Raw genomic sequence first — 17,616 nt, forward strand, 5'->3', positions numbered from 1 at the left:
TAAGATCCCTGTACAAGGCACCAGTCCTTCCTTGGAGGATTTGCTCTTTATAAGGGTATTGTACATGCTTAAACTCATTGTTAGTGTCCTGCCAAGAATGATTGTCATTAGTTAACTGGTCCACTCCCTAAGTTTCTGGTCCTTGTTCTGGCTGGGATCCCATTACAGGGCTGAAGCAGGAGCACGGTGACTCACTCAGCCTCCACATGCCAGCCCATTGTTTATGCCCTGAGGAACAATGTGGATGCAGCCTCCTGCTCCCATTCAGCGGGAGCTGCTGGGAAGGGGAGTGAGATTCCGGATCCTTTCTTTCATGCTGACATCTCATTAGTGCTCAGAGCTTGGAGTCTTTTTCTTTTTTGTGCAGGAGGGACTGGCTTGTGGCTGTGGGGGTTTAACCAGAGCACGGTGCTGCCGGGGGCTCCGGGTCAGCTGGATCAGCAGGGCTGCAGGCACCTTCCAGCCGCTCCTTGTGCACCTTCATTATCTGAAGCTTTAGGATTTTTTAGTTTTTTTTTTTTTCCCTGGCAGCTATAAAGCCCTGGCCAGTTGTATGTGGAGAAAATCACACTCACAGCATCCTTGTTAGTTAGAAAATGTGACATTGAGTGCAGGGGCTCACCTTGCTCAGGTGTCTCCTCTGCTGTTCCTCCTGGTTGCCAGTGATTTCCCTGTGTCCCAGCAGGGTGACAGCTTTCCCCAGGAATGTCTGAGCTGTGTGTCAGGGCTGGACCCTCTCTGCCCTCCAGGGATGCTGACCGAGCCCTCGGAGGGGATTTGTCACCAGAGCTCAGGATGAGGCTCCCTTGTGGGTGCTCTCAGCATCTCCCTTGCTTCCTCAAACCCTGCTTCCCCTCTCCTGGATTTGTTCTTCTTGTCCTAATTAGAAGAAGCTGAGCAGGGGTATGGGGGTGGCTGCAGTCTCTCATGAACTACAGGGTTTGGGTTTTTTTTTAAAGCTTGGTTAAAGAGCTCTGCATAATCCAGAGGAGGTGACATGATGTGAATTTTGTAGGAAGTACAATGGAAACTCAAAGGCATCACTTTATGAATGTGTAGAACAGCATAAAGATTCACCCCCTTTCTATGGGCTGATTGATTTCTTTGAACATTACAAAACTTCCTAGCTAGGATTTAATTCTTGCATGGTTTTCTAGGACTTCCTCAGAGGTGTAGGAGAACAATCATTGTCTTCTGAAACATAAGGATACTTCTGTTAAAAAGCTTATCTCCTTCTTACTGGGAATTTTATTCCAAGTCACAGAGCATTCCTGTGCCACTGGTGTGTGTCTCAGAGGTGGGATTGGATTATCCTTCAGACATGCCAGAGGGTGTCTCTTTTCTCCTGCTAAATCTGGAAATGAGCCCTGAAGAGGGGTGTTATGGTGGAAGGTGTCTAACATTACATAATTAGGGACAGCAGTGCCAAGGAGAGCTGCCTGAAGCTTTACAGCAGCTTTGCAGGTATTAACTAAATGCACCTTCACAACTTCTTTTGGGGCAAATCAGTTGTAACTTGGTGAGTTTGCACTGTCCAGGGAAGCTCAGATGGGCACGGACAGTGTGCCTGGAAAAGGGACCTAAGTATTACCTGAGGGACCAAACAAGTAACCAGAACATGTGGCTGGAGTTGTCATTTGGAGTGCACCAGAGGCCCCTGAAGCTGTGCAGGTGCTGTGCTGACCCTGCAGCTCACGGGGCTTTCTGTTCTATCAGAAAGAAGCTGCCCACAATGGCAGTGACCTCTGCAACCCCACCCATGGCCCAGCTCAGATCTGACTCACAGGGAAAGCTGCTCCTGCTGCTTCCTGAATCCTGGGAAAGGCTCTGGTGTGAGCAAGGCTTGAACTGGAAAAGCCAAGGGGGGAGAGCAGACAGCTCAGGAGCAAGTGCAGTTTTACAGGGAAAGTTTCACAACAGTTTGGGTGGTGGCAGTTCAAGGTTGGCCAAGAGCAAATGGAGCAGTTTATCCTCCTGGGACACACTTTGTGCCTCCAGCTTTGCTCCTGTTGGCATCAGGGCAGGATATGTGCAGAGGTGGAACTTACTGGTCCTGGTGGGTCCCTTCCAGCTCAGCCCATTCTCTGATTCTGTTATTTCCTCACTGCTCTTGCCTGAGTGTGAATAACTTTGTTTAAAAATCTTTCCTGCTGAATAGAGGAGGAAGGGAAAATCAGCAGCACTGATACCAGTTTGTTCCTCATGAAATCACCATGTAAACCTTAAAACCTTCCCATCAGCTGTGTGGGGACAGGAACAGCAGCTGGGCCTTGGGGCTGAGTAACAGGGAAAAAGTGCTCAGAGCCTCTGTCCTGCTTTTTCCATCCACACATCACCCTGCAGTAACATTACCCTGGGTGTTTTGTGACAGTGTGGGGTGAGGACAAGGAGAGGATCTGGGAGGTGAGCTGAGCACACAGAGCCCTGGTGAGCTGCAGAGTGTGTCAGTCGTGTGGAGTTCCCCATAATCACACTAAATCAGCCTGGAAGGTTTGCTGGTTTTCTTTCTGCTGGTTGAGCTGTGAGTAAACTCGAGTCCAAACAGCAAACTGAAAGGGTTCCTGTGAGCTAAAAAAGCAGAAAATAGAACAGGTTTTGTGTGTGAGTCAGTCTCACTGCAGAGTGCCCTGCAGAAGGAGAAGTAGGAAATGCTCAGCAGGAATAGGAAGTACACCAGTAAGGCAGTAATAGGCTTGTATTTTTAAATATTTAAATAAACTCTTCATACAGAAGTGGTGCAATTTCACAAGGGGCCAAGGCTCCTGCAGGAGGCTGGTCTGCAGCTGAGCATGCCTGTGGTTAAACCTACCCTCCTGTGCAGAGCTGGGTGTTACAACATCCCTGCAAACCAACCTGTGTGTGTCAGAAAGGGGCAAGGAATGCTGAGGCATTTACAATTTTCCTGACAAGAACCATCAAAGCCAGCCTGCTCTTGAACTTGAGGGCTGTGTCAAGGAGGGCAGAGCTGCTGGGGGAGCCAGTGGTGCAGCAAAGACCTTGGGAAGTTAATTGAGCAGGGAGTCTGACCTGAGAGCCAGCTTGATTTACAAGCAGCAGTAAAGCATTGGTCTTCAACTGAGCTGCATCTGGAATTATCTGCTGCTTTACAGCTTTATTTTCACACCTTCATGTTAAAATTATTTGTGGTGTATCACATTGAAATGTAACTTATGACAGCTCTATCAAGAAGCCTGGAAAAAACCTCAAGATAAGGTGGTAATGTAGCAAAGAAAATCCTTTGCCCTTAGCACTTGTACACAGGGAATTCTTTACAAGGTTCCTGAGGTGTGATTTATGAGGGAGCTTTCAGGTGAGGGTTGATTCTGGGGTCAGGGAACTGCTGTCCTCTGTTTCAGTGGGAAAACAGCAATTGATAGTGTTCACACCAGCTCAGCCTTTACCAGGGCTGTAATTGATGTAGTGTTTTGACAGAGATGTTGCAGGTGATTCTATACTTGCATTAAGAAAATGCTATGAATTATGGAGTTTTATCCTCCCCAGGGCCTATGGGGGCCTTATCCAAAACCCATTAAATTCTTTGCACTGACATAATGGGATCTTCAGGGATCCTTACAGCATTAAATCTGTGGTTTGTTTGTTTTTCACTGCTCTGATCAATAGTGGGGCTGTCAGGGCTGTGCTTGCAGAAGGCAGTGAGCTGGGAGGAGCTGTTTGCATTGCAGATAGAGGGGAGAGATGGATTTTATACCATTCAACTCCCAATCTGCTATATAAAATCATAGAATCGTGGAATTTTTAAGGCTGGAAATGACCTTTAAGGTCACTGAGTCCAGCTGTTCCCCAGCAGTGCCAAGCCCACCATTAAACCATGTCCCCAAGTGCCACATCCATACAGCTTTCAAACCCCCCCAGGGATGGTGACTCAACCATGGAGTCTGTCTCTTAATAGGTTCTGTTTCAGATTTTACATCAAGTCAGGCTGATATTTAATTCCTTCCCTTAATCCGAGTCTGTGTGCTCATTAGTGGGTCAGCAATTGCTTATTTGCATGATTATGTATCACCACAGCAGCAGCTCTTTTATGTAAGCTGCTGGTATTTTCACAACACAAGTGTCTCCATGTTTTTTAATTTTAGGGGACCTATTTAAAAAGCCTTTAAGTTTTAGGAAAGGCTCTCACCCTTCCAAAGCCCTTCTGCAGCCAGAGGGACTCTGGGAGTCAGCAGTTTGTGTTGGGGTCTGCCATGGGGATGCACAGTGGGAACCTGGGGCAGATCCTCTCTGTTTTGGCTCTCCCTCTCCACTTGGAGAGGGCAGCAGATCCCTGGTGAGCTTCAGGAACTTCTCATGTGCAAAGACAACCCCACTAGAGTCACCCAGGGGTGAGGGAAGGGGTCAGTGTGCCACAGGAAGAGTGGGAGGAAGGAGCTGGGACCTGGGGCTGGCAGCTGGAGGAGCAGCTTCATTTCCTCTCTGATAGTCAGAGTGTGCCTCCCAGGCATAAAGGTTGGCATTTCAGATGCTGCTGGAGAAAAAAAAAACCTCAGTCCCAGGCTGTCCCCAGCTCCTCTCTGTGCATAGCTGAAAATCATGGAAAAATAACCAACCAAAGCAGTGACTCAAACAAGAAGTCTGGATAAATTTAGCTCAAATATTCTTGGCATGTTTGTGGTCACTGTGGAAATTGCATCACTTCTTGTTTTAATGATCAAAATATTGCTTGGAAAACTGGCATGGCTACCCGAGAAGAGCTCAAAATTAAATCCTTTAAAAGCAAGTATGTCTTTGTAATTGCTTCACCTGCAGTTAATTGGTTTTGGGGGTTGTTTGTTTTATTCCTGCCTTGGTTAAGGAGTTTTTGGACTGGAGGTTATTGCTGCTTAATTGAAAAGCCACAAGGTTTAGAGCTGATACACTCTGCAGTGTGATTATCTACTTCATATAAAAGTTCTGTCTGGGGAGTAGGATTCAAAAAGAGTGCTGGTAATTGCTGAAGACAAGACCTCCTCCAGAATCTGCCTGCACGTCTTTCTGTCTTTCACATCAAAGAGCCTTTGAAAATGCTTTTATTTTTGCATCAAACAGGAACATTTTAATTTTTTTTACAACACTAATGGACAGGATCCCTTTCCAGCTCTCATACATAGCCTGAAAAACAAAAAGCTTGGCTCCTTAAGTGAGCTTGTAATCCTGGTCGTAATTCTCCCATGTTTTGCACCTTGGACCTTTCTCACAGTGGCAGGGTGGGAATAAAAGCTGCCAAATCAAAGCTATCTGCATGGATAGGGCCAGGTTCTGGGATGCAATGGATCAGAGCTGTCCAAGCTTGGTGGGAAGGGGATGAACTGTGCCCTTCCTCATTTTGCTGTCTGTGCCTTGCAGCAGACATCCAGAAATGCTGTGAGCTGCAGTGGGGTCACAGTGTGAACACAGGAGCCTCCCAGGCAGAGTCCTTGTGCTCCCTTCACTGAAATGGGTGCTGATGTTCCCAGGAGGACAAAATACCCCCCTGCCAAAGCAGGCATTTCTGCCTCTTGTAGGTTTTGTCGCAGTAGGGGAAGGCTTCGTGGGGTTTTTTTGGTAGCCCCATTGAAGCTTTGGAGCTGTCTGGGCCAACAGCAGAAGACTTTCCGTCAGGTTTCTCTTGTGCTGCAGCCACAGCTGTCCAGGTGATCCTCCCTGTGAGCCTGTCCTGGAAACCAGGATCTTCCCTGGCTCCTTGGGAGAGCTGTCAGAAGTGAGAAGTGCTCACACTGAGCTAGCTAGAAGCTGGAGTGAAGCCCCACTTCCTTCACTGTTTTATTTAGATTTTTTTTGTTTTCTTCTCCAGACTAACCCATCCATCCCTTCTCCCTGGAGCTCTTCCCAGCTCTGCATTTCCCTTGGCTCTGCTGTTGCCAAATTGTCCCTTCAAGTCTCCTCATGCCAACCATATCCAATATCTTGATTGCATTTTCTTTTTCTCTGCATGCAACACTTTAAACTGATCCAGAGTGGTTGTCTTAGTGATAAATGAGAAGTGAGGGTAGCAAGGAGTATTTTATTAGTCAAGCAGGCACAGTAAAGAAGCTCATTGAACTGTGTCTAACGTGTGCTAAGCTTGGATTTTGCTGCGTGGGATGTTTGCCCCCTCAAATCTCTTGAAAGGCTTCTTCCTTTAGATGTGTCTCCTGAACATATCAGTCTTTTAATAAAAATATTCTTTCATTCTTCAAACTTTAGTCCAAGTAGCTGGAAGGAGAGTGTGGGTCAGTGTCCTGGTGTCACACTCCTACACCTTCTGTCCTTCTGGTGAGACATATTTTGGCTGCTTTTGTGCTCTTAGTTTTGACCAGCAGTGGGGTTGCAGTGCTGTAAATGGGTTTTCCATGGAGGAAGGTGTTTACATGTGTTATTAAAGTGAAACACAAGCTTAGGAGCTGCTTTTCCCAACTCAGAGAATGTGTGGGATCTCTGGATGTGTCTTTGGTGGAGCTGGTAGAAGATTTATGCTCAGAAGAGACCTGAGCAGACACCTTGGGCCCATTTTCCTCTCACTTACACGCAGCAAGCCTCTCACAGCTGGGGCTAAAAGCATTTACTTCTTCTAAAGCAAGTTTTAAATATGTGCCCAAGCAACAGAAGTGGGCTGGCCATGAGGTGGTGCTTCCCCAAGGTAAATAATTAATGTTTTAATTTTTTTAGAAGAAGAATTTTGAGCAAATTATTTCTCAAATAATTATTTCTCAAATATTTTTTAGAAGAAGAATTTTGAGCAAATTGAAAGAGAGAAAACGGTGTGTGGGATTTTTTCCCTTCTGATGAAAGCTTGAATGTTAGGGAAAGGGTTCGGAAGAAAGTTAGCCATGAAATTTTATTTTGTGAAGTTTCAGATGAAATAAAATCTTGGTTTGGTTCCATGGCTGTAATATTTGATTCAGTTGGACAGGAATGGTCTCACTGGAGACACCTTTCACCATTTAACAATCCTCCATTTCCAGCCATGCACAAAGAAAATCCAAAAGTGTTGTCATGCTCCTGCATGCTTAATGTATATCTTCCAATTTAAAATTTGGACAGCAAGAGTGGCATAGCTGGCCTTGCCTGCAGAAGCACATTTCTGAATGATTCAAGCTGTAGGATGGGAACCAAATCACTGAGGCCAAAAGACAAAAATAGAAACTTTCACTCCAGAGCTGAGTCATTTGTATTTTCAATACAGCAACTCTCTGGCCATTTGGAGCTCTCAAAGCTTCTCTTTGGGGTGGCAGTAACAGCATCACTGTTCCCTTTGGGCTTTGCTGATCCTTTGCACCCCAGAGAGGGCACTGCTGGAGGGCTGGGGGTATTCCCACCCTCTGTGAGAGCAGTTTTTGCCCCGTGTGAGGGCATCCCTGCCCAGAGGGATTCCTGCTCCTCTCCCAGCAGGTACAGCCCAGAGCAGTGGGAGTGGAACTGTTCTTCACAACCAACCAGTGGGGAACCTCCTGTGCTCTTGCTGAGGAGAGGCATGTCCCAACCCCTTGCTTCTTTTCCATGGATAGCTGCAGGTGTCATTAGCGACCCTGGATCTATTTTCCACTTTCCAGCCTGGTTTGCACAGTGCACGAGGGTTTGTTCTGACACTCATATTCCATATTGTGCTCTCTCTGACCCCATTGCCTTGCAATGCCTTTGTGCAGCCTCTTTTGTCTTCAGCAAAGAATAACCAGCTCAGTTCCATTTTAACTTCTTGGACAACACAAACAATCCCCAGAGTCCCAGGAATTTGGGAGGTGCACACACAAATGCAGGAGCCTGCCCAGATCTGGCAGTGCTGGCACTGCCCAGATACTGCTGTTAGCAGGATTTGAGGCTTTTCTGTTCCGCCTTCCCTCATTATCCTGGATGATGAAGAAATGATTGTGTAAGTGTGGAGCTGAAGCCTTTGGAGGCGTCTGTTTCTCATAACTCTGTCCTGGAGCCCAGAGAAAAGGCAGCAGTCCAGAGCATTTTCCACCCGGGACTTCATATTTTCCTTTCAAAGCTGCACTAGCAAATGCTTTTTTTCCTTGCAGGTTAAAAGTGTTATAAATAGAAAATTTCCAATGATTCTGGTGATAATTGTTCACTTTACACAACTGTACCTAAAATTGTCAGCATGCCCTGGGTGCTTGCTGGAAAATGTTCAGTGCAGATCAGCACCATGTGTGTGTGGTGCTGGCATGTAAGCAGCTTCAAAATACTTCCACAAGCTGCAGTAATAGTGAAAAAGATCCCTTCAGCACTGGATTTTTGCCTTTGAAGCATTCCTCTGTGTTTCATATCTGGTTTCTTTTGGGGTTTTAAGTCTCCTTTTGGGGCAGTGAGCATTGATTGTGAGCTCTGTTGTAGATGTGGGTGGCTTTTGTGCTCAGCACATCATATTTTCCAGTGCCTTTGGCAGGCACAGCTCAGTGCAGAGCTTAGTGCAGAGCCACTCCTTTAATTAGCTGAAATAATGGATGTTTGGGGGAAATGGAACCACAGGAAATAGGCAGAAAAAGTGTGTGGAGGGCTCCCACTGCCCTGAGAAGCTGGCACATCCCATTTGTTGTGGGAAATATTAATTAGGGTCAGAGGGGCCATGACCCAGTTCTGGCACAGGCTCTCCAGTGGGGATTTGGAACTTCCCAGATAAACCACCTTGGTCTCAGTGTCTTCTCACAGGGGCATTTATTGGTAGTTCTGGCCATTTTTGAATCCTGACATTTTAAAGCAGAGTTGGTTGAGCCACATGTATTTCACCTAAATCTGAGAGAAGGCAAAGCAGATCACTGGCTTCTTGCTGCAGGATGGTTTTGAGGCAGCTTCTGGCAATATGGGCAGGTGGGGGGCACAAGAGATCTTGGTCTATGGCTTTATCTTCTAAAAGATGAATGAACAAAATCTTCTAACTATGTTTTTGAAAAAATGAAACCTTGAAGTGTCAGCTAGATAGAAAAGGAACCCAAAAGATACCTTTGCTTCATAAAACATTTTTACCCACTAGGGCTGACTGAAAAATTTATTTCTTTATTTTTTATTGAAGAGCCCAGGGTTTTCTTCCTTGTTTGGGATGGGATTTTTCAGTATCTCAAAAATTTCCAGAGGACTGAAAAATCTTTTTTACCCATCTAATAGGAAAGTGCAATGTAGGTCAGATCCATCATCCTTTGAAATCACTGTTGGCTGCTGCTCAGTTTGTTAGCCTGAAGTTTTCCAAAGCAGCACAGGATGCATGAATCTGTTGCAGAGACTCAGAAATAACATGGCTTTCCATTAATTTTGCAAACCAGCTGGGCAGAGCTTTTGTGGAGTAGTATTGAAAAACATTCAGTGACACCGGTGAGTTTTGGAATGTTTGGAGGTGCTGGCTTTAAATATTCTGCACATCTTCACCCTCATCCCTGTCCCGTTTTTCAGCTGTGCAGTGGCAGCACTCAGAAGTCAAAATGGCAAAAGATTAAGCTGGGGAGGGTGAGCTGCAGCCATCTGGTGCTGTTGAGGAATTAATGTGTGAGCTCAGCCTCCCTGCCCACCCCCATCCCCACATCCTCTGCACCAGAGGCTTGGATTTCGCTGTAATGGGACAGGGAGGTGAAAATATCTGTCAGGGCTAAACTGTGGTGGTTAATTCAGACAAAGGAGCAGCCAGCCAGCCATTCCATCCAGTGGCCACTGCAGGAGCTGCTGGGGCTGGAGCAGAGGTGGGTGGTTACCAGTCCCAGGAATTGACAGCTGAGGGGGGCAGCGCTGGGGGGATGCTCTGTTAAAGCATCAGCTTGATTTGCTCCCGGCTCTGGAAATACCTGCACACATTATGACAAGGTCAGTAGCAGTTTTCAAGTTGTATTATTGTTGTAATTCTGCTTTTGGAGGAGGTTAGCTTCCTGATTTATCCTGGGTTAAAGCATCTCATTTATATCTTGCTCTGCTAAATAAAAATATCCTACCTAGTTGCCAAAGATCTGCTGGTTGTGGAAGGGCCTAATGTGGCATTTACAAACTCCTGGGAGTTTATGTGTCAGAGATGCAGTGATTTGGGCTATAAAGAAATAATCATCTGTGCATTGTGCTGCTTTGTTATGCAGCTCTTTGCTGATTCACAGCACTGACCTGCAAACCCTCCCCTTTTACTGATGGCACTCTGTCAATTTAGGAATTTTAGAGGGTTTTTTTCCACCTGCTGTTATAATAAGGCCTGTGACAGGGTCTAACTACACATGACCCTGAAATTCTCATGGTACTCTTTATTACTAAAAAGGCTTATTTTTATTTTGTTTCTCTGAGCCGGGCCAGCAGTCTGCTGCACTTTAAAAGTGATACCTTGTGCCCTTTTAATGGCAATAAAATAACATTGCTTTTTTATTGATAACCTCTGGTTTCATTGGGATGTTTTGTAAAAGAAAATTAGTCTTGCCCTTAGCTTTTATAGGGCTGTTATGGCAAAGCCACACTTAAAACGTATTTCCAAAGCATAAATCATTGAAATCAAGAGAGAAATAATTCCAGAGTTAGTTGTTTTTGTACAAGCTGTTAAGTGGTGTGAGGAATAGATGATGGATGCATTTGTAGTGTCAGCAGATGCATCCCCTTTCCCCCCACAAACAGCCCTGGGTTTGCTTACAGCTTTTTTAGTAGAAAGCAAGAGAAGAAAAGAAGCTGTGGATTTATGGAGAGGTTAAACAAATATGATGCAGAGGCTGCATATTAAAGAGTAAACTCCATGGCTTTATTTTCATAGATGTTCAAAGGTGTTAGAGAAAAAAAAAAACACAGGTTCCTCAATTCAAATAGGCTTCATTTATCTGTTTTTGGTGCTGCTTTGGGGCAGTGCTCTGAGAGGAACCTGTGCCAGCACAGGAACTGCCCAGATCTGTGTGCAATAAAGCAGAAACTAAAAAAGATGGCACAGGGTGTGTAAAGTTTGTGGAGTTTCTTGGACAGTACAGGAGTATCCGAGAAGTCCTGCTGGGATATCATCCCTTGCACACAGAAAGTGCATTGTGCAGGAACACAGACCCTGTGTGCAGTGTGCACAAGCTGGTTCCTAAATCCATAAAATCCAAGAATTTACAGCCCTTTCCTACCTCTGGGCTCAAATGCTCAGCATGTTGCACAATCAAGTCCAAAAGCAGAGGTTCAGCGTTCCTGAGCTCCAGTATTGCTCAGGGCTGGGTGTGACTGAGGTGACTCTGACAGGAGAGCCATGAGGAGCTCGGGCAGGAGCAGGAGACATGTGAGGTTAAAAGCAGAGCAGAATTTCTTTGGATTTCAGCCCAGATTTCTGCTAAAAATGGCTGGTGCATGTATTGGCAAAATGTTATTCCAGCCTACACGAATGGCACTGCTGATGGTAGGTCAGTCATGCATCTTGTAGAAATAACCAGTCTTTAGTCAGTAAAATGTAGTTTTCCTTATTTATTTTCCCCCCACTGGTGAGTATAAATGAAGGTTATAGAACATGCTGCTTCTTAATTTGCCCTAGTTTTTCAGAAGCCAATATATCATTTACTAAGTCACCAGGAAGTCTTCTGTAAACTGGGTAATTTTGCCTTGGATGGTGTTTGTCCTTTTTGGAAATTTGGGAATGGACAGCCAACCTTGTCTCATTTAACCTCTGAAAGCTCTACTAAAATCTGACAGCACCATGTGAGTACAGCTGTTGCAAACTTTTTTACCTGTGTCTCACCAGTTTTGCACTTTTCGGCTTTCAGTTGATAGTCACAAGGAGTGTTTTTTGCTGGAGACCTTTGGCAGCTTCTTCCCTCAGGCCTAAGGCAGGAGGTCAATTTACCCTGCAGAATGGAATCATAGAAGGAAGTTTTGGTGTAAGAAATCTGAGATGGGTAGCATTATCTTGCTGCCAGGAATATTTCATATAAAAATATTGGTTTCCAACAGTAGAATTGCCCAGATTTCTTACACTCAGTGAAACCCTTATTGAATTCTGCCTGATGAATCGAGCTATTCAAAACTGAGCAGTTTTTATTTGGTCAATAAAAGTTTCCCTAAAACAAGACTGGAATAGAGTTTAAGGACTAAAATGAAAATACTGAAGATTGTTCTGGCAGTAAGCTCCATGGAGCCAGGTGTGACCTTCCAGTTCCTGGAGATCCCAGAATTCTACACCTAACTCAGGGCCAGCCCATGTTCTTCCAGGGCTGGTGGCACCAGGGGTTGTGACTGAGCCATTGCACCACAAAGGATTTCAGGGGGGGCAAAAGTGTAAGGGGAAGCCCAACACATTGGCTGAGTTGTTTTGTGAAGTAGTAATTTGGCAAAACACAGAAGTGGTGTTGAGTTAGGGTCAAGCAGGCGAGTTCCTCCTTCCCACAACCCTGCGACCCTTCTTGTGCTGTTGGAGTGGAGTGGCTCCAGCAGGAGAGGTGGAAAATGCTCCTTTTAAACTTCCTTTATTCCCAGTTCTGTGTGTGGGAGGGTGGCTGGAGACCTCTCTGCTCGAGGGGAACGTGACAGCAGGATCTGATGAATCTCTGATTGTGAGATTCTTGTACCTCCACCCTCCCAGGCCATGATTTAAAATCAAAGAGAGATGGTCCTGCTCAATTCTTTGGCAGAAAGGGTGTGCTTTTACATCTGGAATGACTGCAGATGTGGGCCTTGAGTGACAGTCCCCAAAATCAGGATTGAGGCTGGAATTGAGTGAAATTTGTCCCTCCTTTCTGCAATTTGTAGGAAGCAGATGGAAGTTTGCCCTGCTCTGTCAGCCCTGGTGTGCAGGGCTCCTTGAGCAGGAAGCTGAGGAGGTTCCAGCTGTTTTGTATCTCTGATGTGAGGCATTTTTTCCTCCAAGGGGAATTCCAGAGCTTCTCTCTAGGTTCAGGATTTCATCACAGGGTGCCAAGAGGGGAGGCTGCTTGTTCCAGTAACTGCAGTGTTTGCTTGGATCTGTACTTCTTGAATTTTCTTAGTCCAGTTCTGAGTTGTTTTGACTGGAGAGCTATTTTGCTCTGAAGTTCTCCTTTCTATCATCCTTTAAACATACTTGCCTAAGAATATTTTTTTCCTATCTTTGGTGTCCATGAAAATGAAAATTAAATCATATGTGATATTTTTAGTGATCCCTTATAGGTGTGTGATCTGCTTTAAAAGAGTGAACCAAATGCAGGAAGAATTTCTTTTCCCATGTACTCCCTAAAATTACAGAATTATGGAAGCGCTACACCCATTAATGTGAACTCTGAGATGCTGTTTATTGCGCTGTAATTTAACCCCACTTTCATGGGCCTTGATTTCTGCTCCTTGTCCTTCACAGGTTCTGCATCATCTGGGAAAGGTTATTGGTGAGGGCACACTTTTAATGGCACCAAGCTCTGGAGCCATCTCCAATGTCTGAGTGATTTGAGCTTCGTTTAAATAATTGATGAGAAGTGTTAGTCAGAACCCACTGGTGATTCAGGCTGCATTATTCAAAGATATTTACTGACAGTTATAGATTGCTCCAAATTTACTTCTCTTTCCAGGCTGCATTAAACTAGGCCCTGTGTGACATATATGTCTATTTAAAAAATAAATAAATCCTTGTTAATACATGTGAAGAACTGTGGGCTTAAGTGCTGTATTTAACCAGTTGTAAATAAGCAATATTAATTCATGATGTTTTAGCAGGGAAAAACCATTCTGTTTTCAAGTGGAAAATGCTTTTTTCCTCTGTCTTGGTTGTTGTTCAGGAGTAGACCTGAAAACATCTTGTATTTCAGTGACTTTAATGCAGCTTTCCCTGTACTGGTAGTTGGGGAATGGTTGGGTGTGAGACTTCCTGCCTGCCTCATTAGCCACCCACCAAAGCATCTTCTCTAATGGCTGCAGCTTTTAATCTCTGACACTTAAAAGCTCTTCTGGCTCCCTACACCATTTAGGAAAAGAAAGTCTGGTCTAGGAGATTCTCCAGAATTGATTAAGGTGACACTGGGCATCTTGCAAAATCTCCTTTTACCTTTGTTTGTTTTTTTTTTTTCCCAAGTAAATATTTCCAATTTCTTTTATTTCACACTTGTAGAGGTTGAAAATGCTGGAGGACAGTGGGATTTTATCAGGCTGTTGTCAGGAGTGAAGTGTGACTAAAGCAAGTCCAGTAATTCCAGATTTGCCTTTCAGATTCCTGCCTTTGTCACAATTCCTGCAGGTGCCAGTGCCATGCAATTCCTTCTCTTCCCTGGTTCCTCAGCAGGAGGAGGAGTGTACCAGGAGATGAAGGGTTCATGTGTCCACATATGTGAGCTTCCACACCTTCCTTTGGAAACCACCTCTGGAAACCATTGGGGAACTCTGCCCCTCTCAGTTTCATGTCCCTGTTGGGAGGAACTGTAACATTTATCACTTTCTTTTATCGGCCTCTATTGCGTGCAGTAAACAATTCCTCTGAAAATCACCAACTTCTTTTATTCCCAGGATTCACTGACATTGTGGCTGTGCATGGGTAATGAGCAGGCACTTCTCCCTGACTTCTCTTTGCTGTTTTCCCTGCAGGAACTGTGGACATGGGTGGCAAACAGTCCACGAGTGGCGACGTCTCCGTCACCCAGACCCCTGTGACAGAAAGCATCCAGGATGCCTACAAAGCTGGGGACACCAGCAAGGCCCAAGAGTTGATTAGGTTGTCCTGTGAGGAGACTGCACTGCAAGTGGAAAAGGTTGGGTTGGGTTACTGCTCTCTCTCAGATTTTATTGGCAAAGATGCCAAAATTTCAAGATGCTGCTGTTATCTGTTGTTTTTCATGGAGAAAATCCATTTGGATGTGTGGGTCCCAGACATGGCTGGTTGTGTGGGGCTCTGCAGGAACATGCTCAGGGACACAAGTTTGCCCTTGAAAACACAGATCAGGAAGATGAGGCAGACCACAGGGAGCAGTGTCTGTAGGAACACAGGCTGTGTGAGGAGGGGTGCTGCTGCTGTGGTCACCAAACAGGGAAATGTATTTTTCCCTGTAAAAAGGAAGCAGTTTATAGACTTAGCAAAAAATGTATTCCCCCATCAGTGCAAAGATGGTTAATGGCCCCCTGGGAAGATTTTGCTGCCTGTGTGTGGAATTTTATCACAAACTCTGTGCCAGCTTCTGCACTGCTCTGCCTTCAGAGCCCTCCCTTTGAGCCTGCCCTTTGCACAGAGCTGATGTGAGTGTTTTGGGAGGCTCCCTGCATGTCAAGTCCAGTCACAGTGGCCATCTCCAAAACAGGTAATACTGCATTTTGCAGCTGAGCTGTGGAAATGCTTTTTCTGTTGGTCCATGAAGAATGGGTTTATATTCACTGTTCTGTGCCTCAGGCACTAATGTGAAAAAACATACAAAAAACCCTAAAATACAAACCCCAACAAATTATGTGAAAAACCACACGAAAAACTAAAATACAAATCCCAACAAACCAACATAATAAATTTATCAACAATGATTACAATGGCCACTAGTGTTTATGACATTTTCTATTAACCACAGTGACAGTGGACATGCCTTGGCATGGGCACAAATAAACCCATACAGCTCTAGAAATGCTCTTTCTCTGCCTGCTGCCTTTGACAGAGAGTTTCTTCTGCTGTGTTTCCTTCACCAGTGTCAGCTCTTAGGCATTGCAGCAGCATATGGGGACCTGCAGGCAGTGAGGTACCTGCTGAAGGAGGCGTTGGTGGTGTTACCAACAGAGCCCAACGATGACAATGCAGCCGTGGTGGCAGCGTATTTTGGGCACAAGGACATCGTGAAGGAGCTGCTGGATTCCCTGCGTGGTAAGCCCTGGGCTGACCCTGCCTCCCCTCGAGTTTTTCAGGAGCTGTGTGCTGCAGCTCCAAGCAGGCATTTGGGTTTTTTGGCATTCCTTGGAAAGGGAGGGGTTTAGTCATGGGAAAGTGCGTGCGGGATCAGATCTCTGCTGTGCTTGAAGGAAACTTCCCCCTGGGGAAGAGAAACACATACATAAAAATATTCCATGTTTGCAGGCTGGAAGTGGAGGAAGATGCCATTAAGACAGTTCATTCCTGTCAGGCCTCACAGCTGGGTAACATCCCAGACCCTACAGGGAGGTTAGGGGATTTTCAGGATGCAGCATCATCCCACTGCTGATCCAACAGTCTCACTGGTGCTGGCAGAGTGGCCTGACTGGTCAGGGACACTTTGGGTGCACAGCTGACACCCACTCTGTTCTCTGCTTGACATTTTGGGGACTTTCAGGGGAATTCCTTCTTCTAATAATAATTAGATTTTACTTAAGTTTTATAATAGTAATTATTTTGGAGCAGAGACTTTTTTTTGACTCAGACACGATTCCTAAGGCAGCAGTGGGAGCAGAACTCTGACTCAGGACCAGGGGCTGTGTTTGGGTCCCTGTTGCTCTCTCAGTGTTCTCTGCACTTGGCAACTGCTTCTCCCTGGGACCTTCCATGCATTTGGGGTCCAGAGGTCCTGCAGAACATCTGGGGCAAATCCTTGACCTCAGACACTGCAGTAACACAAGAGCTAAGCTGGCTTCTGCAATATTTAACCTGAATATAGCTCTAGCTCCTCACTGGGACTAAATAGTTGCCAATGGCCTCACTGAGAACAGGAATAACCTGTTGGAAAACCTGCTTATTTGGTGTCCTGTTGGAGCACTGCTAAGCAAAATAAATGTTCCAGTTTGGGGGATGCAATTAAATGTAATATTTCCTTAAGCCAGAAAGGAAGCTGAGTAACCTAGTAGAAAACTTAAATTATATTAATATAATGCACTGAGTAATGAAAAGTGACTCAAGTAGTTTCTGGAAACTTAGCTCAGTTTAGAAGTGACCAAATTCCCTCCAACTCTTGCTTCAGGGGGGTCAGGGGAGGAGCTCTGTACAAACAGCAGCTTTCAGAAAGTTTTATGCAGGACCTTCCAGCTGTTTTTTTGGGAAGCTACAGAGAAACCAATCACAGGGCTTAGGTATAAATTACATAAATTTGCAATTTGGCTGTTGCACTGCAGTGATTCTCCCTGGAACAGTGAGAACTACTTGTGGCTTACAGCTTAAGTGGAGCCCATTTTTTGTAGCAGGAGGGTGAGGGATTTAGTGGAGTTGTTAAGAATGCAAAGAGAGATGTAATTTCCACATGGATAAGCTGCAAAAAAGCCTTGACATGTAAAACTTGGGCTTGTGGATGTTCCTGTAAATGTTTCAGAGAGGATGTGAATTTGTAAAGGATATGGAGGCATTACAGGGAATCAGGGGAGATTTGAGGATTGCTTTTTGTTAGCAGAAATAATTCTGTCCTGGGCATTTAGTTGCATGTCCAAAATTAGGCACACCTAGAGAAAAGTGGTGTTCTACAGGAAAACGTTATTTCTGAAATAAAAAAGCAGTTTGAGAATGACTAAAACATCAGCAAATTCATGCAAAAATCAGAAAATAGTGTTTTGGTTTTTAGCCTTAAATGACATTTGTCTGACTTTACTATGAATTAATAGTAAAGAGTTGACCTGAAATGAAATATTTGAAGGGGAAATGAAAGTTTTTGTGGGAGACTTCATGTTGCAGCAAAAACAAGCTGAAACAATTCCTTTTTTGTTGGCTGAAGCATTTTGGTTTTGTTTTATTCATCCAGTAACATGAAAGCTTACCTGGTTTTCCCCATTCTTTGTATCCCCTCTCATGATCTTGGAAGAAGTGGCCAATCTTGGGTGTTTGGATCTAATGTCTGTTTG

General features: G+C 45.0%; 1 protein-coding gene across 2 annotated transcripts in view; it reads left to right on the top strand.

The window, feature by feature from the left end:
- Positions 1-17,616, top strand: part of LRRK1 (leucine rich repeat kinase 1) — a 72,189-nt gene that overhangs the window by 4,574 nt on the left and 49,999 nt on the right. For both annotated transcript variants that reach the window (XM_063169934.1, XM_063169935.1), the window contains exons 3-4: positions 14,434-14,597; positions 15,514-15,685. In XM_063169934.1, coding sequence (XP_063026004.1) covers positions 14,434-14,597; positions 15,514-15,685 — 336 coding nt within the window. The remainder of the gene's footprint in view (positions 1-14,433; positions 14,598-15,513; positions 15,686-17,616) is intronic.

This window comes from Melospiza melodia, chromosome 15 (genome assembly GCF_035770615.1).
Source record: "Melospiza melodia melodia isolate bMelMel2 chromosome 15, bMelMel2.pri, whole genome shotgun sequence".
Lineage (NCBI taxonomy): Eukaryota > Metazoa > Chordata > Aves > Passeriformes > Passerellidae > Melospiza > Melospiza melodia.